Below are 27608 nucleotides of genomic sequence, written 5' to 3' on the forward strand. Positions count from 1 at the left end.
GAGTAAGACTGACATGAACATTCAGTAAAGCAAGAGATATGAGTCACTAATGCAACTGAAAACAGAACCCAACAATCTTCTTTCTGAGGAGAAACAATGTATTTAACATACAACCCAACGTTAGATGTTGTCTTCTTCAAATCAAATACCTTTAAGCAATCTTGCTCTCCAGTAGAGTGGATGACACCGGACAGCAGCACCTGTCAACTCCTTTGTGCGTGTGTGCAGTTGTTTAACACTTCATTGCCTTGCAGTTGCTCCTCCTGGTACTGGTGCTGTAATCTCTGCTGACATGGCTTATTAAATAAGGGTTAAAGTGAGATGGCTGAAGTGAGGGGAGCAGGAACAGGTGGTATGGATCTGGTGCCTTTAGGGAAATTCCAACCTAAGTTAATGCTACCCAGAGGATCCTTCATGGTTTCTGAACCTCTTAACACATAGTCCTTGCCTCATAAGAGACCAGTGGTCTATGAGGTGTTGATAATGCAGTGCTTCAAAGTGACTGTCAAGTGTATACTGCCTACGAGAGAAAGAAGATGAAATGAGCATTACAATACTTGGAGGACTCATGGATCCAGGTGGATGCTTCCACTGCGACTTCTTCACACGTAGACACATACACCAACTGAGTGTTAATACAGAATTTTTTAATACTAAGTACAATACTGAAAATCAGTGATAAACAAAGAAAAGTCCTTATCCTTGTTTGTGCCCTTCTTTTTATGTCAGACAGGCAAAAGTGAGCGAGCAATGAGTGAAATATGATGTAAGACAGAAAAATCATTCTAGTCTCAAGTAAGGGGTCACTGGTCATTTTCAGCTCATGATATCAATGGTGAAAAGGGGTTAGTCAGAAGGCTTTTATAGTGCTGAGCACACTCCACAGGGACCATACTGCACCGTGAGTCAAGATGTCCCTTTTACTTTCTTCAAGCATACAGTATTACATCTCTAAGCACTGAATAATCACTGTGTCTTTAGTGAAAATCTACATTCAGTCAAGACGCCTTTGTCATGACAAGTTCTTTAGACATCTTTAAAACAGTCTACATCCATCTTGGGGAAGGTCTCCCCAAACACTGGGGAAATGCACCCTTCAGTGTTTTAGAACTGCTAATGTCACTAAGAGATGATGAGTTACAGATGGAGTTTAAGATGGAGCACTACAGTCCCCCCTGTGTAAGTGGAACACTATGTCCATACTGTATGTGTATTTGATCTACTAGTGATCCTTTGGTCTTCTTCACTTAGTCTCTGAAAGCTTTGCAAGGCTGGCTTGGCGGAAGGCTGCTCGGTCCCTCATTTCCAGCACACAGTCCCTGACCATCTCAGCAAACATGGAGGGCCAGAGCTTGTGAAGAGCCTCGCCCTTTAGATTGGTGTCTGAGGCCCTTTGGACCAACTCCTGGAGGTACTGCTCTATCATGGCAGCACGCTCTGATGACTCCACAGTGCCCTCCTATAAGGAAAACACAGGAATATCATTCATGTTTATTTGGTTTGAGTGTTGCAATGACATTAAGGTCAAGTGTAGTGGTAGAGGTAGAAGGTAGGAAGACGCTTGTTAACTACATTCTTTTCCTTTCCAACATCATTTTAGCTGCTTTACCTGTGCTAGATCCATATAAAGACTGACCACCATTCACACCTTTGGACAATTTAGGGTCCCCAATTAACCCTAACTCTAAGTGCATGTCAGGGCCAGTGTACCCAGAGTATTTGAACCCAGGTCCTTCTAACTTTAAGGCTACAGTGCTATCAGTACTACACCACCCTGTACCCTTTTAACATTGACGTAGTTAGATTTATGAAGAAGTCTTATGGGGAAGTCAGAGATTGCAATAACAACATGTAACATAATTTTAATTTATTCGATCACAGTGCACTACACAAATCTGTTTAATATAGATGCTGAGCAGGATATTAAATGTCAACAGAAGTATGGATTTGGTCAATAAGAGATTGTTTTAGGTGAATTTGGTGAAAGGAGTGAGCCGATATGATTTTAAGATGATATGATGCAAAGTCTGTACTCCATGTAAGCAAATTCACTATTTCTGGCAACAGCAGATGATTTAGATGATTTAATACTAAAAGTATAGAGAACCAGTGACTTCATTTCAGAAATAGAACATACCAGATTTTTGTTTCTATGATTGATGAGGACACTAAGCATGTGACATGCATACAAAAAACTGCAGTGCAGCATCTTAACTTGTTTTCTTAAGGAAATACAGCAGTGGAGCACAATGTGGATTTCCACTGTACAACCCAACAAGACATTTCTGACTATTAGTAAACAAATAGGTTGATGTTGCAATAAAAAAAAGCACTGTGACTAAAACGGAATTGACCTCAGGGCTCTCTACGTTGCAGTCTCTGCTTGGGTAGTTAAACAGAGCTCTGCTCAGGCTTTCTCCCAGGAGCTTCCCATTGTCTCGCAACTCCTCTGGACTCAGTCCTGCTCGCCTGCCACGCCCCTCTAACAGGAATTGCAGCTGACGCTTCCTTCAGGGTGAAGAGAGAAATGAGAAAACAGAGTGAAGGTATTAAGAAAGAGGAGTGAGTGGCACCAATGTAATAAAGGTGGGACTTTTGGCCATCAACTAATACCCTCTCAACCTCAACCATATGAACACACCTTTTTTACTCACTTGCTGAGGGGGAAGTTGAGGGGTGTAACCTACACTTCAATCAAGTGTCATTTAAGTACAAATCAATTATTTTTGGTAGATGTTTCAATATATGCAGCAGTGGAATTTGTGCACTCACAAAGCTAGTAGAAAATGCTAAAAGTGATGTAGTCTACTTCAAATGTTTCTGTTTTTAGTGTGAAATCTCATGTGATACATTACTGCACCAACATGTTCTACAGCTCAGTGCCAGGATGCTGAAATAGTATTTTCAGAGGAAGCTGCAGGCAAACATTCCACATAGGATAAGACAGTTTGTGAGTGTGAGTGCATGTCAGTCAGACATTACAGTGACTAACAGGGTAAAATAAATTTATATAGGTTAGGCCTGTGTGTGTAAGTTCTGTCTATACAGTTTATGTTTGTCACTGGTAGTGAGAATTACATGTGTATCAGAAGAAACAGTGAGCAGTATGTACCCATTAAACAAATTGTATTTGTTAAATGTACTGTGTGAGAGAACAGTAGCGATGATCAGTTTGCCAGTTTGCCAAGTCAGCCAAATGGTCCTTATGCAATGTATTAACACAACTTTGCAACATTTATTGTAGAATTCATTTTTCCAGTCTGGGTTACAAGCCAAAAGAGACACTCAGTTGTCAGGGAAAGCCAGTGTAATCAATTTAAAGGTAAAATATATATGTTGTTGCATTTGCAAGATACACAATATATGCATTAAAAAGTATATCACGTACGTTTTCACCCTGACTGCCTTCCCTTTAGTGAGAACCATTTGACTGAATTTGTTAAGTAGAAGAGGGCAGGTCACCTCATTGTCACTAACACAACAAGGTCAAGACAGGACCCAACAATGTTGTTTTGTGGTTAAAAAAAGAAAACGTACTGTAAATGACTTAGGCAGACGGTGTCACAAATAAACAAGTGAAAAGAGGACATTGTGATAAACTGCATTATGCATACATTACTGCACTTCATAAAAATTAGAGCCTGTGTCCAATGCAAACTTAAAAAAAATACTGTAGATAGTAATGACATTAAATATAAATGGTAAAATGGCTGAGTCACATAGATTTTAGATACATTTTATCCTACTACCACCACATGTAAGGTTTAGAGCATTAAGGCACTCCAGTGAGTGCCGTGACACCGGTGTGAACTAATCCGTAAGTCCTGGGAATGTCAGGGCCCACTGCTGCACACTCAACTGTCTGACGTCTTCACAGTGTATTGTTTTAAAACCACCATTCACAGAGCAACACAACAGGATACAGTGAAAAAAAAACTTTGTGCAAACATGTAACATAAAGCAAAATATGTTTGTGCTTTTCTCATATTCTCTTCATTGTGTTGCCTACGTCTAATTGAAACCAGAAAATAAACAACATAAAATAAAACCTTTCCGCAGACTACAGCGGAAAGGTGCTGAGAAATAAGATGTCAAATCTAACAGCATTTAGCCAAAAAGATATAATTAACTTTAAGGGTAGTGATTGTGCATGCAGACAACAGTGAATAAGACTTCATCGCTGATATAAAAAAAATCTTTAGCCTTGGGCTATTGTCTATTATCTATTCATAACAGGGTGTGTATAAATTAAAGTGACATTCAGCCAAAGCCATTTTTCCCCTAAAATCTGCTAGTTCATTTTCAGTGTTATTCTAAAAGTGCAACTTTGTACAGCAAGACAGCTCAAATCCATTACTAGGCTCACACACTCCTACACTGCCTCACATTAAGTTTTATTAATTTTGTTTATATTTTATTAAGTATGAATTAAATTTTTTTCCACACCATTAAAATTCATAATTATATCTGCACACTGTTCATTGTCATATGTATATAATACATAATGATTCAGCTAGGCACTTTTCCCAACTGTAGGCAAACTTATAAGCAGCAGCAAAATGTGTGCAACCACTCAGTTGTTAATAATCATTAAAAACACATTCTTATGTTTGACATTTAACAGAATTTTGCTTTGCAAAAACATTTTTCATTGACCCCAAGTGACATACGTCAAGAGCTTTTGGTTGGGGAGAGAGAGGAATGTTTGTGCCAAAGTGCCAAGTTCCCACCCTTACTTTGAGACACAGTTTAATTCTTTTGGCTCCTTGGTGCCAGGCTCTGTCTCAGACAGACAGGCACACACACACAAATGTATACACGCAAAACTTTATGCCCAGGCATGCACATACATGTATGGTAGCCTGCACACTCACAAGCTGTAACTCACATATACTCATTTAAGGATCCACACAAATATGATAAATTTAAACAAACAATGCACAGAGCCAAGGACACATCACAAGCCTGTCAATAAACTGTAGTTATTTTATTTCATGATCAAGTATCTGAGACCAAATTCTCACCTGGACTCCTCTAGCAGCAGAAGAAGTCGGCAACGTGGAGTTTCAGTGGCTGCTATATGACCCAGTGTCCCAAACACACGCTCTGCAGCAATTACATCATTCATGGTCACCTGAAATAGATACAACATGGTCTTACACAGAAAAAGACGACTAAGTGTATACCTACACAGCTTTGTTTAAGAAAGTACAACTCTGTATTATATTTTATCTGAGTGCATTTAACAGACGATGGTTAAAATTTACAGATGACACATTGAAACAGATAGAAGGTAAGAAGAATATAAGCAAGAAAAAAACAGCAGATATTATAACACATTTCAGGGTTTATTAAATCAAATCTAACCACCAATTAACACCTCACATTTGTGAAGTTGCAGTTTACATGCATGTCTGTCCAGACTCATTTCCTAATAGGATCATCCAAGTGGACATTTGGGCAAGATATAACGAAATTCTCTTCAGGCATTCCTGAGACATTGTGTGGACAAGAAAGGGACAGCCATAAGGTCACAATAAGTTTGACCTTTAACCCTTGACCATCAAAATCAAATCAGTTCAGACTGTATCTGAGTCCAAGTGGAACCTTTTCTTGCTTTGTACCTGTCTGCCAAATAACAGTAAATGTAAATGTGAGGTACTCTTGTCTGTCTCATTCTTGTGTGGGAAGAATGGGATATACCTGTACATACATACATATAGACAGTAAACTAAACATTTTTCAGACACAGTTATTAGCCCTTAATTTAAGTAAAAGAATAGTTTGACATTAAAGACTACATTCAGTACTGATTTGATCCTCACCTCCTGGCCATTGATCCTCTGCAGATTGAAGTGATGGAGGCGGTAGATGACAAAGGAGCGCCACAGAGCCAGACTGACCACTGGGTTGCCCTCAGGGTGAATGGTCAGCTGGTCAAGACGTCTCACCTGAGCCAGGGCTGCTAGTTGCGGCAAACGGTTGATATTGGTTTCCAGGAAGATCAAGTGCTGTAACAAAAATGTTGATTTTATGTGAGTTAAAACTACAGTATACATTAGATTATCTTGAAGAAAAAGTAGATTAATACATTAATGCGATACTCTACTCCTACAAGATCCATCTCTGAACAAATGCTCCAGTAACTTAAGGCAAATGTTGATGACTATGTTTATTTCAACACCTCCAAAATCCTCATTCTTTGTGTCATGACATGGCATGTGGTTAGATTATATTCAACATTTACCACAAATGTGCAGCTAAAATGAAAAATGTTCATTCTATTATTTTTCTTTTTGAAGAATTTATGAAATTTATTATCCTATGCCTCATGTGGCTAGTGCCCTCACCGATAGATTGGGGAACTTGACCCTTATTCGTGGTAGTGTTGGTACAATAGCGTCAAAGTTCATGTAGCGGAAGGTTATTACAGTGACGGCACCAGCGGTCTGAACTCCCCACCCCCTCTCCAGGGCCTCAAGGGCCCCGAGTCCAAATAAACGGAGGGTGTCTCCATCCAGTTCTGCCAGGTGACTGTCAGACAGGGACAAGCTCTGAACACTGCTGCTCCCTGCCTCTACAAGCCTGCAAAGAACACACACATAAAAACATGTGAAAGCTAGCATTGTGTTAAGAGAAGGAAGAAGTAACGCTGCTGCGGAACAGTCAGTGGTCTAGTCAATATTTTCTAGTCTGCCACAGTTTATGTGCCCTTTCCTGATAAGAGAGTTGTGAGAGCTAAGAATCTGGGCAAGTCTCAAGGAGACATAATCTCCCTGTATGAGCCCATGTGCTCAGCCTACTGGTTCTTCTGACACTCAGGGGATTTTTCAGCATAGCAGGGCATCAGATGGCCACAGGCTGCATACTAATAACACTGATAATTCTGGGTTCAGCACGCCAACAAACTAATCACCCCTATTCATATTTCACACCATCCCATTCTTGCCACAAAGGAAAACCATGGTGGTTAGAGGACTAATCCTATGATTACATAACTCTAATCCAAGATTCTTGTTGTGACCAATTTCTATAAGATGTGTTTCAATAGTGAGAGGTGACAAAATAAACAGTGACAGACAGAAAGAGAAAAAGAAAGAAGGGTAGAAAGCACAGTAGACATACTGTAGAGGTACATACATAGGGAAAAAAATGAAGCTGTCTTCATTTTTTTCCCCATCTTTGTTGCACACACAGTAGAATGATCCCCAACAGGTAACTCCCCTGTGTACCAGACAGAAGGAGCAGTTTACTTAATAAATGAGCAGTAAAAGGGGATCCAACATTTGAAAATGACAACAAATACAAAGTCTGACCCTCAGCAAATAAACAAGTGGCAGGCAGGGAATGTCCAATTTAATCATCATGCTTGCCAAATTCCCTTATATGTTACCCAAAGTGATCCATCATATACCCTGAGAGTCATTCTTAATCAAATGTCATCCGATGGTCTTAAAGGACCATGGGGGATCCCAGGGATAAATTAAAAGAACCGGATACACTGTGGCAGACTCATTCTTGCTGCAACCACGGAAATCCAACAAAAAAAAATCCCCTGAAAGTATAGAAACCTTCTCCCCCCAAAGACTTAGATTACAAAATACACCTCGGTACAACTGTTGACATGACATAGCAAATACTTGCACTCAGTGCAGCTGGTGAGTAGAAATTTTGAAGTTCTAAAGTCCAAGTATGCAATGGAACTTGGCTACCACTGGATGGGGAGGCTTAAGACACTGAAAGACAGTTAATTGGATGGATATGTCATGTCTCCGTATTATAGGATTGCTAAAGGCAGTAAATCAGAGTAAGCTCCAGAGTGGTGCAGGAGACATAGATGTAATATGTAGATAAGTCACTATGAGACTTAGAGTGACTTCTGTGTGCCTGGAAGAGTGCCATCAACACACTTGCATTTTGTTCCCCTATAATCACAGCTGAAAGGCAGCCAGGTGGCACTGAATTCCCTTCTGACATCAACCCAGGAGAAGCAAACAAGGTGAGAATCTATCAAAATTACAGTACATGGATCCTGCTCTGGCCTATTATTGGATACTCTGAATTTAATTTAATTAAGACTATCTCACTTAATCCTAGAGCTGTTTTAAAAAGGACATCTGTCATGTCTCAACAACTTAATCCCCCCAAGACATAGCTTGTATCATACACATGTCTTCAATTGCCCAAATACTCTGTGGTAGTGATATGTGTGAAACATTATTCTTCGAGCTGTCATTACAAAATAACATTTTGTGTTAAAAAGTAAAGATGAGCACTTTAACTAGTGCACTGCAGATGGATTCTTATGCGGTGCTGAGTTGTGCAGCCTGTTAATCTACAGGGTGGTCGTTAAAGATTTCATCGGAGCTACCAAACCTATTTCTCACCATTCTGAAAATAACTTATTCACTTAGAATATATACCTGCAACACCACCTGCTTGGGATCTCAGCACAACTCTCACCTTTGCTGACTGTATGTATAAAAAGCACAAAGAGCTTTTCATCTCTCCACATGGTGACCAACCCCACTATTAGATTTATGAGTTAGAGCTCTTCCACTGCATTGCATCCCCACCTCTCAGGGGAATGAAGTCAAATAAATCTTAAATCGTTCACATTGGAATAAAGTTTGGCCCGCATCACAGTCATGCTTTGGCAGGAACATAAACTATTGTCACATAAGTTACTGTAGTGACAGTATTATGCTAAATGTGCTGTCAACATTGACTTCATCCTTATTCTAATTTGGCTGCTAATGTCAACCAGAGATGATATCATGCATGAGACAAATTGTCCCTCAGTTTAGCCAGTAAATCCCTTCTACAACTTGCCATAGAACTAAAACCAACCTGAAATTGACATTAGCACTATGCACTGACTATATCGGACTAACTGTTGTCCTAGCAAAGTCTGTGAAAAAGTGTGACATCTCTACAAATTGCTACATTTCAGAGATTGTTCAACTTCTAGATGGTAATAGTTTAAGATCAATTTCACATGTAAACATATTCTGAAGTAGTATACATTATCATACTCTGTACATAGCCAGTATGTTTAGTTGTAATTGCTTTTTCAACACAACAAAGGTGAGCCCCACAATATCTCTGCGACACAGAAACCTACATTTGTACTAAGAAAATATTCAAATTAAAATCCATACTGAAGCTTTTATCAGATAAAGTTGTGTTTTTCACCCGTAAGTTGTCTATAATTGAGATGATAGTTGTCAGCTGCAGCCCCCAACTAGGGACTGCAGACAGTCCCCAGTTTGTTACTCTAAAATAAAAACACACACATGCGTAAAGTGGTTACTGTGTTTTCCTGACTCCCACAGAGCAGATCCAGATGACAGAGACAAGCTCATCCATCATCTGCCCTTTCATGATCTACATGGGGGAGGACAGTGTAATTTTCTTCAGCATGTAGCGCGTCAGTAGCTATCTGTGATAACCTGAGCTGTACTGTATAGGCAATATAATGTTTAAATCTACACATTGAATTAACACATCCTTTAAATTTAAACAATAGAAACCAAAGTAATATAAATCTTAAGTAGCACAGTACACTCAATCGCGTACTGCGCGTGTAATTCTTTGCCCTGGCCATTGAGGGATTGAGCTTAAGGGCCATTTTCATATCCTGGTGCAGGAAGAAAAAGTCGTCTTTAAAACATGTAATAATAGTCCTTGACACAGCCCCCACTTTCATCTTAGCCCTCCCTCTTATAACTCATTCTGACTTGGATGATATTCTGTGTGGCAGACTAAACTATATCTGAGCCCTATTCTCATATTACTGGGGCCAGACTGTTGATTTACAGTATTTCACTTTAAACATCATGTTATAACAGTCAAACAGAACACTGTTTTCTTAGACGTGTAGGCACTGATGTTACTAGAGAACTCACAGAACTCAGGAGCAGCCAAGCTCCACTCCCCTGTAGTAAATAGATGGATCAATGTGCTGCTTAGAAATATTTCAATGTAATTGATGTAATTTGCCTCGAAAAAGTTACTGTATAGATTAGTGACATCTTAAAACTTTGTAAGGTGTCACTAATCTATTCATGTGTTTCCCAGTTGTGCTGGGTGGTGAGTGACATTTGGGTGTTATTTTGTTGTGTTTATTTATACACACACATGTAATTTTGTCTTACTTGGGATCTCGTGGGCTGTTTGGACGGCTGTTAGTGCGAAGTCTGCTTTCTGTTCCCCCTGATGGTCTCTCTGGTCCAGAACCTGGGCTTACCCGTCTGATAGATAAACATAAATAAAACTCCTTGACAAGAGAACAAACTACTCTTTTCACAACTCTTTCAAATGGAAAAAAAAAATCAATTCCTTGATTTAGCTGTTGTGCGTCCATTTTTTACATGGCACTATTATATAATTTTTTTGTCTTGTATGTTTTTATTATAAGGATTTTTGTAAGTGCCCCAAATAGAACTTGCCTATGGGTCAGAAAGATCTTCAGCCAATACTCTATGCACAACCATGTCTACCAATTAAGACTGCAGACCAGGCTTTTCCTCAGTGAAGAGGCAGTCAAGTAAAATCTCTGGCAATCTGAACATAACATGCAATAGATTCTTCCTCTCTTGTGTTCTCAGTTTTCTATCTCAGCTACGTCAAACCACGGCTAAATGTTTAAACAGTCATCATTTTAGTAGTGGTTATTTATGAAATAACTACAATATGTTCTCTAAAAGTACATGTCAGCAGACTGTAAAATGTCACATAATAAAATACAGTATAAATATATTCTAATAACTATTCTTATTTCACTCAAACACTTTTTTCCCTAAACTTGCTCAACTTAATCAACACTCTTAACAGCTGAAAACACCGTACTAAATGAACAATTGGGTGAAGGGTGGGGCTTGGAAAATGAGCAAATACAGTGAAAGGTTTGTGATTTGATTGGTTAGTAGCAAATCTAGCTGGTAAAATCTGATTAACTTAGAATTTACTAAGCCTAGGTGAGGATTTGTGAGATTGTAGTTTCTAAATAGAGCTAAATAAGAGAAGGAAATGAATGAGTTAATAATTGCTAAATGCTGAGTTTAAAAAGGTGTATAATGTTAGTATAATATTAATTAATAATATTACTTCATCACCATGACATAGCAACCCTAGAGCTAGACTGCTAGTATGGCTAAATCTGCCAATATACCAGCAAAGTTCCAAAAGGTTAGCAGAGCTTAATGGGCTGCATGTTTCTAAATCTAACCCACGGTGTATAAATAATACTGATATAAACCACACCAACCATGGACATACTGATATCACACATAGACCAGCACTACAGGGTTATATAAAACTGGCATAATACCAGCCATTGACCCTTTTAGTTCTGTAACCTATTTTCTGCTGACATGGTGTATACCTTGGCTCATCTGGAGAAGGCTCCTGGACGAGACCATTTGTCTGGGCAGGGCTATGGGCAGGGCTATTCTCTGGACTAACTTCCTCTTTAGTGCCGTTTGCTGGTGGTAGCTCTAGGCAGGCTTTAACACCCTCCCACTGCTGTGCTGCATTACGGATTGCCAGACGTCGTTTCTCCTTGATGAAAACCAATAAACAAGCAGACACACACAGAGGACAAAGAAGATTTCAAGTGACAGATTGAGCATAGCAAAGAGGGCCTGAATTAAGCTAATGGAACCTCCCAAACAGCAGCATTTATACTCTTCTGGTGTCTTTCAATTGTTATTTCCTGGCCAACATGTAGTTTCAATAAGATTACTCATGGAATGTGCCACTCCCCAACACAGGGGTGAGTCAGTATCAGTTATAGTGAATCCTTTGCCCTCACAAACATTTGGCTGCAGCATTGAATATAACATTTTCTCAACACCAGGGATTAGCAAGAGTTAGGTTACTGAGAGACAAAACATTTTGCACAGAGATCTCTCAGGAAAAGGCACATCTGTAGCACAAACACAGTAGGAGAACATCAATATGTACATATACACACACATGCACACACGCATGCATACACATATGCATACTCAATAAAACTGACGTCTGTGCAAGACAGAACATCTTTGACCATTTAAATAAATCAAGTTTAATTTACAGACAGTACCACTATGGACATGGTACTCCACCTCCATTCAAGTTCCTAAAGGGCAACTTGTGTGATGTAGAACTGATTTGGATACATTTGAAAAGTTGAAAGTGTCCATTGCAGCATTCAAAAAGGGTACTTAAAACCTTGCCTCAGTAATGCCAAGACACATAAGTTAGAAGACAAAGAAAAATTAAAAACATATCAACTAACTGTAAACATGACATGACCAAAATATTTATTTACGCATTTTGTTGTTTTCTTTATCAGCTTTCCCATCAAAACAAATCTGAGGGTAAAGCTTTTCAAAAAGAAAAAAAGAAAAACAGATGCAAATTACAGTAAAACGCCACATTAACAGGCCATGGGGGTTGTGCAAATAAGCACCTAATGCTTACTTGAATCTGGATATGACAATTATAGTTCGAATTTCCTCCACTGTTAAAAACATTAAGGTGATGGGTAACACTGCTAAACATTGAAATGCAGCGTTTCTAAAATGGTAAGAGTGTTGATGCTATTAAAGCTCTGTGCTGTGCTTTGTTGCAACTAATTATCTTCTTATCAAGAATAACTTATCGAGCAACATTCGATTTTTGAAAAAAGACACAAGTGTATTCAGAGGACACTTGATATTCAAGCATCCGAAATGTAGTCTATTGTTGTGTATTTGCTCTATATTTAAACTCTAAATCCAGGCAGACAAAGACAACAAGAACAAATCAGATCAGACTGGTACCTTATGAATGGTCTGCTTGTGACTCTCCCTCTTCTTCTCCTCCTCTTTTCGAGCCTGTACACCAGCCATGCGCCGATCCTCGTCCTGAAAAAGATAGCTAGAGCAATCAGAATGTTGCTCCATTCATGAGTTCTGAATTATTCAGGAGAGAGGGGAACAACAAAAGACACTGTAAGGAAGACTGTTCTCTACAACAGAACTGGACAACTATGAAAGCAGAGAAAATCTCACACTAGCTGGGTGCATCACAGGATTATCTGTCTGATTTTCAGACTCGGATCAACTGAGCCCAGCTGTTGGGGAAAGCCAAAACTCCCAGAATGCAATGCTGCCAACACAATCTGAGTGTGCCAGCTAAGAGCTGGGGGATATTCAGTTGTCTGTGATGAGCTAGCAGAGACGATGCTTCAGTCTGATCAATATAGGCAAAATGCTAGCCTTACTGGAGTCAAGGCACTAATGTCAGCTAGTGGAGAGAGATGAAGATGCCAGGTGTGTATGTCATTCTTCAATTAATGAAGATTCTATGAAGGAAAATATCTACAGCATATGATATTCTGTGCAATTGATCATTATCCTTTTGATTGCAGAAGGTGATATTTTACAGCACTAATACTTATTATACTAATATTTTAGCAGCTACCACAAAGTCACAAAAGGTTTCAACTACATTATTTCCAGTATAAAGAATGGGATTATACATTTATTATTTAGTAAAATGTACATTACTGACAATATATTTAGTCAGTAGTTATTTGACCTTCCTTTATTCTGTTTTGCAAATGGTCCAAATAATTCTGGCACATTCTGCAGACAGAGTTTTCCAATCAGTTCAATAGGAAATGTCTACATCATCAGCGGCTACATCGAAGTTTCCCCTTCAGCAATATCATGACACACTTTGAAAAAATGGAAGCTCCAGTCTCAGGATGACAAATCTGTTGTCAAATCCAAACATTGCATTTCCCAAAAGTAACTTTTCTGGAAATAAAACAACAGCGTTTGGCAGGATTGACAGCTACAGACAGCAGTTTGTCTGTAGCACTACTTTGTGGCAGGGATTTAATGGGCCATAGGGCATTAAAACCTGCCAAACCTGTTGCAAATCATATGTACATTAAAATTCAAGTAAAAATATGGAAAGTAATGAAATTGGAGAATCACGTCTTTCTTTTTCTCCCTTTCAGCAGTGTGTTCTGAGGAAAGGTGTGTGGTAAATTCAGATTCCTTCAAAATACAAGCTCAGACCTGGGTGCTCCTTGCTTGACAGCTTCTAAAAGCAGGCCGATTTTTCATTGTAGCACTTTGCTGACGACTTCACTTTTATGCTTGAGAGTAAACTTTGTTTTGTAAGATTAAATGTACATAATGTTTGTTTCAAATAAATTAAAGTTCACAATCATTAGTGATGATTTTTGCCTCTAACATGCAGTTTAGAACTCTATTAATGCTGTAATGAATAGAGACTAATGAATATATCTTCATCAAGAAGTGCAGAACTTAATGCACCATTGAGAGTGAATGGGAGATGGCCTCTGTGGGTTCATCTGAAGTTTGAACTGTGAAATCATAACAAACCTTATGTCAAAATGTCAAGACAGAGTCACTTTCAAGAATCAACATGTACAGTGCCTTCAGGATATGCGCAGATAGAGGCATAAGGTTTTGGGGTCATCTGCTCAATAAAAAAGTCTGATATGATATAGTAACACAGGCTTTTGTAAATGCAACATATTGTACAACATAGTCATTGGTTGAAAGGCTTTTATAGTTTATATACATAGTATAGTAAGTGTAATTCTTACATGGAAACAATTTCCTTAAGATTCTTTGCTTGCATCAATTATTCTGCATATATCTAAATATGTTTGATTATGTCATTATGGTAATGTTCACACACTGTGGCTGTGTGATTCATTGTCCCTAATGTGTAAAAAGTTAGACAAAAAAACATATGAATTGAGAGATTTTAAAAGTTCAGCAGACACAACTACAAATGAGCAGCATTTGGCCAATGGCCAGTTCCCAGTTCACAGGCACAGACGAACTGTAGAAAAGTATTTCAGTCTTACTGTGATGCGCTTCATGTCCAGCTGTCTCAGATGAAGCACACAGCGCAGGACGGCCTGCTTGTACCATGTCTCCAGGGCTACAGGATTCCCATCCAGGGTGAGCTCAGAAAGAGAGCGTGACTCTCCAAGACAGGCTAGCTGATCAAAACTACAATCGGACAAAGAACATTTAAAATCATATCAAGTTAAAGTTACACATGCTACAATTTTTGCAATACAAAACAACGTACACTCAGTGATTTTAATTATACAGAAGCATCATGACCTAACTATTTATTTGGAAACCTGACTCATCCACAGGGTAAGTCAAACAAGACAATTGCCGCGATGTTTAGATTCCTAAACCTTTAATCTGGGCCTATAGTGACAGAATGGAACCAAGCTAAAAAAAGACATGAAAAACTGGTAATTTTACAGACACATTGGCAGCCTGACATTACTCAGGAGGCACTCAGGAGAGAAAACACTGCTACACTGTTGATATCACCCTGTAGCAAAAGGAGACACAAAAAAGCACAGCTATGTTATGTAAAGTAGTGGCGATTTAATCATTACTAATTTGTGATAATAACTCCGATGAATCATTTGCCTAGAACTACTGAAGGAACTGTTACATTGCTCTGTGCCTGATCTTAGCCAGAGGTTTCTTGGATGTGAAAAAGGGTCAGATAATAACCTCTCATGAACCATTAAAGTAAATACAACCATCAGGGAAGATTGTTGAGGGAGCAATAACAAATACAAAGCAAAATTTTTCAATTAAAATTCTCTCCTGCCCTGCTGATACTGTTGGCCTAAGACTATTATTAGTTTATTACATTCAATAATCAGTAAATTAGTTTGTCCTTAATTTGTACACAGATTTACAGTAAGTGGTTATGGTGTTTTTTTACATTGATTATGCGAGATTACTGAAAACCGCTTTTTTTTATTTTTCATAAGTGTTTGGACCAATGCCCTTTTTTGTATTGTTATTATGATCAAAAAAGGTCCAACAAGAGGCAACTTTTAAAAAATATTCTATATACTGTATGAGCTGTGTCTGCCGACTAAGGGGTGGTGGGAACTGTCTAGCCTCCAACTTCATCCACAGTAGCACTACAATTCTTGCATCTTTTCATTACTGCTTTCTGACTCCAACAACAAGATGTGTGTTCTGTCTACCTAGCAACAGAGCACAACTGTTCTCCAATCACAAATTAACAGTTTTGAAAGGTACACAAACCATCTAAACTGCCCTTATGGGCATATGTTGAAAAGAATAGCTTTAGGTAGTAGTACATTTGTGTGCATACAGTACCGTGAAAATTTGGTATTTGGAATAAGTTGTCATTCTGCACATTTCAGTGGAGTTTAAGAACGCAAATTGCGTATTTGTTGTTTGTTTCTCTGTCATGACTCTCTCGCTGTGTTTAACACTGAATCATATAGACACCAGAACAGCAGGGCTGGTTTTTAACGTTAGGGCTACCACAGCACAAGGTGACTACGAGACATTAATGAACCTTTGTCCCACCCTGAATCCACCTCCTCTAGACAAACACAAAGCAATTTTAAAGCAGCTTTATTCAGTGAGTAAAAGTTAACTGTATTATCTTGGCATATTGATTTTTTGGCCCAGAGAAGAGTGCAGAAAGCAAAGAAATAACATACAGATATTGGAAAAAGTCTGTAAAGAAGGTTAAGTTGGCTCTGAGCAACAAAACACACCTTTCATTCATCCCACACAAACTATCCTAGCAATGCTGCTCTCGAATTCACTCAACCCTCAAATTGATCATTAATTTTTTCTAGAACTTTGCTATCTTCTCCCAACCTGCTTTTTCACTGAATAACTTTAAAGAATAGGCACACCCATTTCTGAGGCAACCACAAAATAATTACTAACAATAAAGAACACATCCATGTCGGGGTTTTTTCTAGGTTACAAAAGCTGCCCACTACAGCAAACCTGTGTGTGTGTGTATGTGTGTTCGTTTGCCTGCAGCTTGCTGGCCAGGCCCTGCCAAGAGCCACAAGAGGGGAGGTGTCCAGTCACTATCCCTATCTCTGTCCTGAGGGGAGGAGGGAGTTAAGCGGTACGAGCTCTTACCTGGTGATGTTGTTGCAGCTGAGAAAGAGGCGCTGCAAGCAGGGCAGGCGTTCCACCTCAGTCTAGAAAGAGAAACAGAAAGAGGGAGAGGAAAGAGAGAGAGACGAAGGGATGTGAAAAAGAGAAGGTACTTAGAGAGAGGGCACTGCATCGTCACTGTCGTCAGAGCTCCTCTCCATCCCCTCAGTCACCTTGCAGCTCTCAGCTCCAGCACACAGCATCCCCATCCAAGCTGCGCATGCACACACACACATAAAGCACGCTGCCTTGTCTGCACATGGAGAGGAGGGGCAGTAGAGAGAGAGTGAGAGAGAGCATGAAGAGGGAAGGGGGAGGGGAGGGGACGTAAAGTGTGTGCTGCGCTAATGCGGAGATCCCCTACTGCAGGATGCTAACCTGAAAGGCTCACTGAAACACATTTATATGCAGCTGTACATGTACTGTGATGCTAGGTACTGTATATTATCACACAAAATAATAGCTAGGCTATCATTAGGGGAAACTAAGTATGATGGGTGTTGTTTCTTCTCTAGGCCAGCTCAACATCAAAATCAATGCAAAATTTAGAGAGGGGGTGGGGCAAGAGCAGCAGCTGGCCAGCTGGCAGGCTGAAGAGGACAGACAGGGATGCAGACAGTATCACAAACACAACGTCTTCAGCTAATCATACAGCAGTGTGGAGAAAATCATATTCAGTAATGTCAAAGTCTGTGCTGTATGTCCTCATCTAAGGCTAGTGTTGCACATGCTGGAAGCAAAAAGGACACTCCCAGCAGCAGTGTGAATGAGCTGCGTCAGCATCCGCCCATGTTTCAGCCACCGCCTCAAAGCCTCCTCTAGCATTGTCACCAGTCTTAATTCAAATGGGATATTTGCCTAGCATTTAAGCTATGCTAGCTCTTCTGCAGAGAACAATACCTCACTGCAGCACAGTCTTAATATTTGGAAAATTCCCACAACCCACACAACCATATAAATATGGTACACTCTTACTCATTCCTCTTTCATCCATTCCACTTGCCGAACTGCAGACTATAATACAATATGCAATATCAGAAACAATGTTAATGCTGTTCAATTTGTTACACATTGTATGCAACAATTTGCATACAAGAAATGATAGCTCACTTCGTACTGCATACTTTCCCATCTACAGACATTCTTTAGAGCCTTGCCAGATCTGGACTGCCTACTTTTCCAATCAATAATAAATTCACTTTCTTAAAGCGTTTTCATGTTTTGTTGATTATTTTCTTAAAACATAGCAAGCATTATTTTGGGACAAGCATCAGAGCACACTAATCTAATACTACTAATTAGTCTATAAACTGGATACTAAGTCCTGAGCACCTGGACACAGAAGTCCAGATAACCTCACCTGGGTGAATCTTCATTGTAATTAAGCCTTTACTGTTTAAAATTTAACAAAAAAATAATCTACTGCTCCAGACCACAAAACATAAAAAAAAAGAGAAAACAAATTTTCTTGGGGTTAAATTTTAAAAAGGCAGTGTCATTTCTAGGAATTAGCTGTTGTTGTTGTTAGCTGCATTAAAACTCCTCTAAGCATTTCTTTATCATGGGTGACTGAACCCCACCTGACTAGCATGATGAGATGAGAAGGATACAGTGCTGTTAGCAATACAGGACCATGTTCTCCTTCCTTCTTTAAAAAAAACTGCAAGTCATGCCATTTAGGGCAAACTCCTACTGATCCTTTACCACACACCCAGAGACACTGTCTGTGCCAGTCCCTGTACGGATGCTGGTGAAGCAGCAGCCATTGAACTCTGTCTGATACTAAATATAGAAACCCTGTCTCAGACTGAATGATGTCATCACTGAATTGGTGTGCTGCATAACAACTGCCCACCAATGTGGTCTCTTTTTGAAAAAACCTTATTGATCAGGACCAATCAGATCATAGAAGCTGGGTACAGCTCTGTTAATATGTGTATATGCCTGCAGGTGTGTATTTATGTGTCTTTGTGCCTTCACCACTTTAGCCCTGCTCCACCCTCTTCTTACTGGCAGGTTGCGTGTCTTCATTTTTCACACTCACATGTACTAAGCTCTGGCAGATGCATTACTCTGCAAACACAGAACTACCGCTCATCATCGCTGTGTCTGTTGCATGCAACATCACACACCACGAAAAAGCATGAAAGCTGCTCAAACAAACACGTACTGGTTGATTCTAAAGGGAGTTTCAAAGATTGTAAGCTGTTGGGTTTCATGATTGCTCACTGAATAGCGAACACTTGAGATGTGAGCTTAGCTGACATACATCTGGCCTCAGGTTTGTTGGCTAGAATTGCAGATGGTGAGTTGTTAACTGTTCATCGCTTTGTTGTTCTTGAACTACACTTCAGAGGTCAAAATCAAATGTTTGGCAAGCAATTTAATTGTTGTCTTCAATTTAGTAGAATTGTACAGCTTGACCTTCTCTTAGAAAGAGCAGTATTTCCATGGTTGCTGCTTGGAATGGTCATATCTTTTCATTATTACCATTGTTGTTGTATTGTACTGTATACTGACCTACTTTTTGCTAGTGGCAAGTTCCATGTATAATTTTAATATTTCTTTTAAGGTAGCAAGTGTTTTCATCCCCGCAGATCCTCTTGACTGCAGACTATAATAACATATAAATGGTAGAACAGACCCACAGACAATATATTTATTAAGCTATTTAGTCTACCTGGTCCACAAGAAGACAAGCCAAAACAGAAAATATATATAGAGTCACTGTCTCTATGTGCCTTTTTGCTTTGTCTGTTTAATCACTGCTCATGCTGACTCCTCTGTTCTTTGAAAACAAATCACACAACACACCTGAGACTAATTGTGATACATCTTATGTTATATCTTATATCTTATGTAAGTTCATTCAGTATGTACTGTATAATGCAGCAGAGCCTATAATTACCTAAAACGTGTCAATGAAACATCTTTTCTTGTCCAGAATTCCTTTTTTAATCTGCCCTCCCTCTCATGAGATGGAAAAACCTAGACACCTGGAGGGTGGTTATTTACTTTGTGCCTGATATCAGCACTTGGCACCAAAAACCACTAATGACAGAGACTGGAGAATCTGCTGAGAGGCAGCATTTTTCCTCGCCTGTGTATCAAATAAAAAGACATTACATCCGATAATTAGAACTGGAAGTGGCTCTTAATCACAACTTGCAAGCAGAGGACAGGGTGAGTGATGGGAAGATGTTTCATACAACACAATGTTGGATTCTGTCTGTGTTTTCTAGCTCAAAAAACAGGATTGCATTTGCATACAAACGAATGGCCTGTTTTGGCATGCTCTGTTCTGTTTATCAGATTAACACTATGGAAACCAAAGGGAGTGAATTTCCGTTTTCAGAATATCTAGTTTCTTTTTCACTGCACCAGAAAGTGAGGCTGTAATGAACTACGTCTTTCCAGGTAACAATGAGATACATTTCACCACAGACTTTCTTACAAAGATTCTATTGATGTAATTTCTGTTTGTTATTTTCTGACAGTAAAAATTGCAATATGTGATCCTGTAATTGAGGAAAATGGAACCAACCAAAACACATAGGGTGAAGAAATTGCATGAAGATGAAAGATGAAGCATGCAACTACCATAAAATATATCTCTTGAGAAACACTTTACTAAGAAACATTTGCATCGGTGCACGTTTTTTGTCAATTATGTAAATGTAATTAAAAAATGCGGCAATATTGGTAGCCGCAGGAACTTCACCAGCACAGCAAATATTACACACCTGAGCATCAGCTCAGCCCTTAAAAACTGCAGGGCAGATGACAATCTGGCACTATGTTTGTGTGTGATGCATTATTATGAGGTGTACAGTATTGACTGAATTTAGCAACTGTCTTGCTTACTACAGTAAAACTACTGACTAGGATAGCTTATAATAGTTTTTTTTAACATTTGTTTTATATAACTCCTACTTGCACTTTCAAATGAAAGAAAATAGAAACTGCACAAAGCCTTAGTTAAAAATTAGATTGTGCTTACTGAATAGCTGCCACCTTTTCCTTTATATTACTGTGTAAGGATTTCAACAAAGTGGGAAAGAGGGCCCTTACCACAAAAGAGATGCAGTTATGCCTTAAGTTGAGTTCAGTCAAACAGTGCAGGCCCTGCAGGTTTTCTACTCTGGTGATGCTGTTTCCAGCCAGGTTCAACATTCGCAGCTCACTCAGGTGAGAAATGTTTTCTATCTTGCCAATCTGGGTAAAAGCACAGTAAGAAAGCACAAGATATTAGATTTTTAATATCTATCTATCTATCACAAGATATTTAGAGTGTAATCACATTGTACAGAGGGAGGGAACACAGCATACATGAAATGTAAACATTCAATGCTCACTCTCACATTCAAGTCATGTATTTAAAGGTCATCAGATTAAAACTATTTTGATCTAATTGGCCAGTTAAATGTTTGTTCACAATAACCACTTAGCTAAGGGTCAGTCAGGGATGTAATATTAGAGCGCCTTGTCCCCCTCTGTCTCTGGGAGATAACAAAATATTTCAAAAGAACTCCTTTGGGCTCTTACCCTGGGAATGTTTGTCATGGCATGTTTGGTCCCTACAGTGCATACTGTTTTGAGGATATGTGGTTAACGTTAAGCAGCTCAAATGGAATTGAAATTTGGTAATGAAATATACTAATTATAATAATGAAATATACTCTAGTTACAAACCAAAATATAAGATTGAAGGTAGGTTTCAAACGTGTCCAGTGTTGTATATAGACACATCCATTTGTGTCTCACCGGTGAAGATTTCCTTGTCTCCTTCCAGTGTCATAAACAAACACATCTTTCAAACTTCACACCACTAGCACTTTATATTTCTGTCTGTCTTCTGTTCATTAAAGTTTGTACCTACTGTCATTCAAATTCGTTTTCTCAGACTTCAATGTTAGCCAGAAATTATGCTAAAGTAAACTCTGTGATTAGTAAATCACCGCCTGTGTAAAATGAGTGCTACAATAATTTTCCTTATGTTGTCACAGTTAAAAATTCAATCTATGAGTCATATTGGGCTGATGCATGAAAACACAAACATGGGGTGGAATTTGTTATTTATGGATATAAATGTCATATCCAAATTGGATATAATGCTTGAAAGTTTCCAAACCTTCCCCTTTACTTTGGCATGAGAATGACCCAAAATGCCTTCAGATTTCCATGTAAGTCCTGAAAGACAGACAACCTTTCATTGTTTAATAATTTACTGAGAAAAATGATCAGATTTTACATACAGTACGTGGGTGGAAGAAATATGACAACCTCTATTGTAAGCTGAGAAAATCAGGTGTGAACCTGAGTTTTCAAAATACATCACAATACATGTTTGCAGGTTTATAATGTGTCACGGTATGAACAAAGGAGATTTCTGAAGACCTGAAAAGAAAATGTATAGATGCTCCCCCAGGGTGAAAAGGATTACCAAAGAGTAGGGACCATATATGGCAGTTTCATGATTTGAAGGTCCAAATCATAAGAAACATTCATAAGAATGGTTAATGCAGAAGACATGGAGTATTTTGGAATGGCTGACAGAAATGCTGTTGAAGAACCTTAAGCAGGCAGTTCATGCAAGGACACCTACCAACATGCCTTAGCGGAACTTTTTCTGTAAGCAGGAACTAAAATCCCTGTTGTATTTCTGAATGTGTGAAAACTTGATCGAACTTAAGGTCACATTTAAATAGAAATAGAGAGGAGGCTTCACAAACAGTCTAGTACCATAATAAGTGCACATTATTTCCAAAAAGTAAAATATAAAGAGCATCTCTAGTTCCAATAATTTTGTCAGTGACTTCAAAATATTGTTTGACAGGCAGGACAAGAGACCTGTTGTTGTCTGGAGAGTTAAAAGTAACAGCAAACGGGCACCTTCCAAATGGACAATAACATCAGCTCTTGATATAGTCATTGTCAACAATATGCTAATCGCATCATGTTAAATATTTAATAATCTCTATTGTCTAAAAACAAGAAAATAGATAACCTTGTGTTACAGGTGTTATTAGTGCGTGCAAGCGAGTCTCTGAACTAACTTCAACCTACCCCAGAGAGCTATGATTGCCATCCATGAGAGATTCAGCCAAGCCTAATCAAAATCATCATTTTGATGTGTAAAAGGGATTGTTTTTTCCAGTGGACATGATACTTTGTCTTTATTTTGTAGACCCTGTAGGGCATTTTCCACTATCTTATCTAAGTGTTTACAGTAAATCAAATTGATCGAGTGGAAAACACCACTGCCTAACTAAAGACTGGTTATCCAACAATGTCAGGTCTCATTGTAACCCCACCAATTGGTCACTGAGGCTGCACAGACACATAGAGAAGATCTCCTTTTAAATAGCTCCAACAAACCAGAAACCAAACAACATCCTGCTACAGAAATTAATGGGTACAAGTGTTTGGATAGATGTGTGCCTCCCTCCAAGAGAATTGGGGGAAAGAAAGTACGACAGTGACATAAATCTTGAGGTTAAATCATGCAAACAAAATGAAAAAGGACAAGCTGTTGGTGTTCTGTAGTCAATAATGACAAAACAACAACCTGACTGGGTAGAATAGTCATGACCTAACAGTATTTTCATTATTTCATTTCCTATTTCCATAGCTGAATTCAGTCTGCTTGTATAACTTATTATGCAGCAATCCAGATTACAAGTAGATGTTGGGTTCCCTAGTGAGAGTAGAAATGTTGAGTAAAGGTGATTTACCAGTTATGCAAAAGCACAAAACAGGAGGTTTTGAGGTCAGTGAGTGAAAAGCAACCCAGTTGTACTAAGAATAATAGACTTCTTTGCTCATTAATAGGTGCCTGGCAGCAAATGGCTGCCAATGAAAGCAAAGAAAAGTCATCAAACACAAGAACTGTACAAATGATTATAATCATGAATTAATTCTACAGTCACTCCTTTGGTCAGAATTATTTAAACTTACTGCCAAAATGCGGTTAAAAACCACAAAAAATAGACAGAGCTTGATGCAATTTTTCGTAGGTAAAAATAACATAAAATGGTAACAGACATTGAATAGTAATTGGGATATCTGCTTATGTAAAGAGCTGCCAATATCAGAACGGGAGGGAGTCTTACCCGGGCTCTGGAGTAGCTCTCTGAGGAGGGGCGTAGGCGGCATGCTGGCAAAACACTATTTTGACCAAGGGAAGTCTTTCTATTATATCTTTCTTGTGTAAGAGCTGCTAAAATCCTCATCAGATGTTGGTGTTGCTTACATCATTTGCTTTCTCAGGCTTTTAATATCATCGAGCCATTCTCAATTGTGAAGGCTGAAAAATCAGTCCCCCATAATAGATTCAACCGCAAATGAATTGCAGAGCTGTAAAATCTGCTATAGCTGAAAAATACTACTAATACTAAAAGCACATAATGAGTTGTGCCTGTTGAATAAATAATCAAAAGTGGGTGTGGGAGTTGACCCCAGACAAGAGCTTTTGGGTTCTGATTGTTTTCATGTTTTCTAACAGTGCTGTGAACTGAAAGTCAGAAATAGTCAAAAGGATAATCATGACATCCATCAAATTCCTGACTTTACAATATAGGAATTTAGAATACAATACTGGACACGACAAGGACATATAATCTACAAAATAGAGCTGATCTTGTTATTTCTAGAAGTAGTTAATAAAAATTGTCTTTATTTATATCAAGTATTATTTAACTGTAAGAGGTGGACAATGTGATTTTAATAACTGACTCTAGCATTTAGAGAAATGTGTCTCTTTGCAAACCAATAGCTATCAACCATCTGGTGGAGGTGGCAGGGACAATCCACTTCTACAGCATCTCCAGCTTTTGTATGTGTAACTGAACAAACAACTAAATGCATACATTGTGTAGGTGGGAGGATGGTAAAAGAACAGTACCTGATTGTCATGCAAATCCAGAATATTCAGTTTGGCCAAGCTTCCCGGGCAGCATATTTTATGGATTCTATCGGGGAAAGGTGAGATAAAATGTTAAAAATTAGTGTACAAGACAATGTGGCACAAAATATGTAAAGAATCAATGAACATTTTTAGTCTTCTTGGTTGCACCAGGTGCAACCACTTTCAAAAGGAGGGTGAGTGTCTTTTGAATGGGAACCAAGCAGAGCAGCTAACTGTGGCCAAGTGTATTAAAAGGTTACATTCCCAGAGGAAACTGAACATACAGTCGTGTACAGTGACTTATTGTTCAGGTTGGTCCATATGGATTTAGATCAAATTACAGTCCAGGATGTAAGGCTGTAGTTTCTTGAAAAATACCAGTGGAAATCTAAATCAGTGGTATTCATGGCCCTGGAAGTAGATCTAAAAAGACAAATGTAATGTTTAACTCAAAGCAGAATAAATGCCAGCTGTAAGATCTTAATGTCATTCACTGTGATTTGTGACTTTAATCTTCTTCCTGCTGACATTTTCAAACAAAACTGCCTAATTGAAATAAAAGGTTTTCCAAATTAAATCGGAGACCTGCTGGAAAACACTCATCTCTGAAGTTTAACATTTAACACTAGTGTTTAAAATTGATAAAACACTACAAGCAAACAACAAGATGGCAATGTTTTCACTACATCAGGATGGACAATTCTGCACATTAGAGCTTTTTCTGTCCTACCACAAAGAAAATCTGCATAGTATTATTATCTTACACATTAAAGCAATTTCAAATCTTCAATCTTCAGAAATCTTACATATTCTTGTGTTTGCTTATGAATTCCTTAACAACCAACCTGTTCTTCCCCAGCATAAGGATCCTAAGAGAGCTTAGAGCTTCAATGCCAGACATTTCAGAGATGTGGTTGTCGTACAGGTTTAGGAACACCAGCTGTTGCAGATGTGACAAATGCTGAATCCTCGTGATTAGATTGTGCTGTAGGTTGAGAACTTGCAATTCATCCATAATGCCCAGCTGGGGACATTTCTCCAGGCAGTGCCTGAATGATTGAAAAAACAGAAGAAATAAAAACATCTGGCAAATTTCAGACAGACATGGGAAAAACACCTGTATTTCACCCTGAACTGATTCAATCTAGTGATGCAAAAACTAGTAATATATATTTTGTATTTCATTTTAAATATTGATTAACTTGTGGGTTTTCTACTCAATCACCAGTAAGTAAATCTTGATCACCAATGATCTTAGGAGACAAGGTGTGGGTATCTTAAGGGCCTTTGCTGCTCCCTGGTGGCATGCTGAAGCATTTGACATTTTTTTGAAAGTGTTATTATTCTTACTGTAAATGCTTTGAATACCAGACCAACATCATGAAACATTATGACGCGTGAAATGTCAATCATAGTTCCTGTTTAGGGCAACTTTTACCTGAACTAACATGTTCTACTCCACAATAAAAAAAAATGTATCTGAAAAGGATACCTATCCAAGTCAATTCGTTGAAAACTGGATGGGAAACTGTCACAAGGCATCCGAGTAAAGGGAAAACCAGAGTTGTAATGTAATCCTCCAGAACCACCTGATATGGACAATACACACTGACTTTAGAATGCACAAACTTTCATAGCACGTTGCGTAAATGACCTCATCATGACCTTTGCCAAGTAAAACCACCATATTTACCTGCTGGCCTGGGAAGGTTCAAAGCATTATGGTAGTAATTGACCCCTGCACTGTGGGTCGTTCTTCTAGATTTGTCTCTAGCTTCTTGTGCTGCAGGTGAAACTGCAGCAAAACCAGTCTGAGCACCACCTGCTAGTGGTACTAGATTATGTGTAGAGCAATCTGTAAAGTCACTGGAAAATGATGGCACCGAAGGCGTCTGGACAGATCTCTGGCTGCATGTGTACAGCCTGTTTTCTATAGAGGTTTTTTCCGGTGTTATAGATTTGGCAGTTGTAATGTGCAACTTGCAACTGTTGACCTGCAGAAACAGATCAAGTATGTTGCTTTAAAATATACAGAAACACTTAGTTCCAACATGACCATAACACAACCAGCTAACAAAAAGCTACAACTTAATATATTATATTTCTATCGAGTATGTATCGTCAATATTTAGCATATATACTAGTATAATGTAAACAACGGTAGAAGTTTATTAAAAGTGTTACCATGGGGGTGAGCAACATCAGTTTATCGTTGACACTAGAGTTGTGTTTATGAGAGCGCTTCGTTTTGCCCTCTGTCCTCTCCGGCTCCATTTAGCGTAGCGTTAAGCTAGGTTAACAATTAAAAGATGAAGACCAAACTTGGACGCTGAAACAAAGCTCGGTTTCGAAGAACGGTGCCACGAACATTTAAAATAAATTTGCGAATTCATTTGCTACTGCGTTGCTAGAGTTTTATGTTTGCATTGTCCCAAAACTGATCCTTTTTCTACTTTACAAACTTCCTCGGACGGAGACAAGCAGTGCTGCCATGGTAACTGGTTGCTGGGTTACCCTCACTTCCCGTGTTACTAAAAAGATGTCCGTGAGAAAACAAATACTAAAATAGTTTCCCTGGCTAAGTCTGGGTTTAGCTGGTTTAAAACCAAGATTATCACTCATTTTAACCCTATCTATAATCTATAACTTAACCTATCTATAACCCTATCTATATATACAATGCCTTGTAGGAAAATGTTTGTATTTCAAAT

At 38.7% G+C, this 27608-nt stretch overlaps 1 protein-coding gene across 3 annotated transcripts; it reads right to left on the bottom strand.

Annotated features, from left to right (window-relative positions):
* Positions 1-637: 637 nt before the first annotated feature.
* Positions 638-27377, bottom strand: LOC113173971 (leucine-rich repeat-containing protein 49). 3 transcript variants are annotated; one of them, XM_026377582.1, is made up of 16 exons: positions 27082-27377; positions 26591-26891; positions 26390-26486; positions 25743-25946; positions 24895-24961; positions 21063-21206; positions 16974-17035; positions 14882-15029; positions 12810-12893; positions 11387-11559; positions 10158-10253; positions 6351-6585; positions 5826-6011; positions 5025-5134; positions 2355-2508; positions 638-1459 (listed from the first exon to the last, which is right to left on the bottom strand). In XM_026377582.1, exons 1-16 carry the CDS (start codon positions 27169-27171, stop codon positions 1244-1246), a joined length of 2367 nt encoding a protein of 788 aa, XP_026233367.1. In that variant the 5' UTR covers positions 27172-27377; the 3' UTR covers positions 638-1243. The 3 variants fall into 3 exon arrangements, with proteins under 3 accessions (XP_026233367.1, XP_026233366.1, XP_026233368.1); XM_026377581.1 differs by having other exon boundaries at positions 11387-11562; XM_026377583.1 differs by lacking the exons at positions 21063-21206; positions 24895-24961; positions 25743-25946; ... (1 more) ...; positions 26591-26891; positions 27082-27377 and having other exon boundaries at positions 11387-11562; positions 14882-15369.
* Positions 27378-27608: the final 231 nt, after the last annotated feature.

The sequence above is a fragment of the Anabas testudineus genome, chromosome 3, assembly GCF_900324465.2.
Source record: "Anabas testudineus chromosome 3, fAnaTes1.2, whole genome shotgun sequence".
Classification (NCBI taxonomy): Eukaryota; Metazoa; Chordata; class Actinopteri; order Anabantiformes; family Anabantidae; genus Anabas; species Anabas testudineus.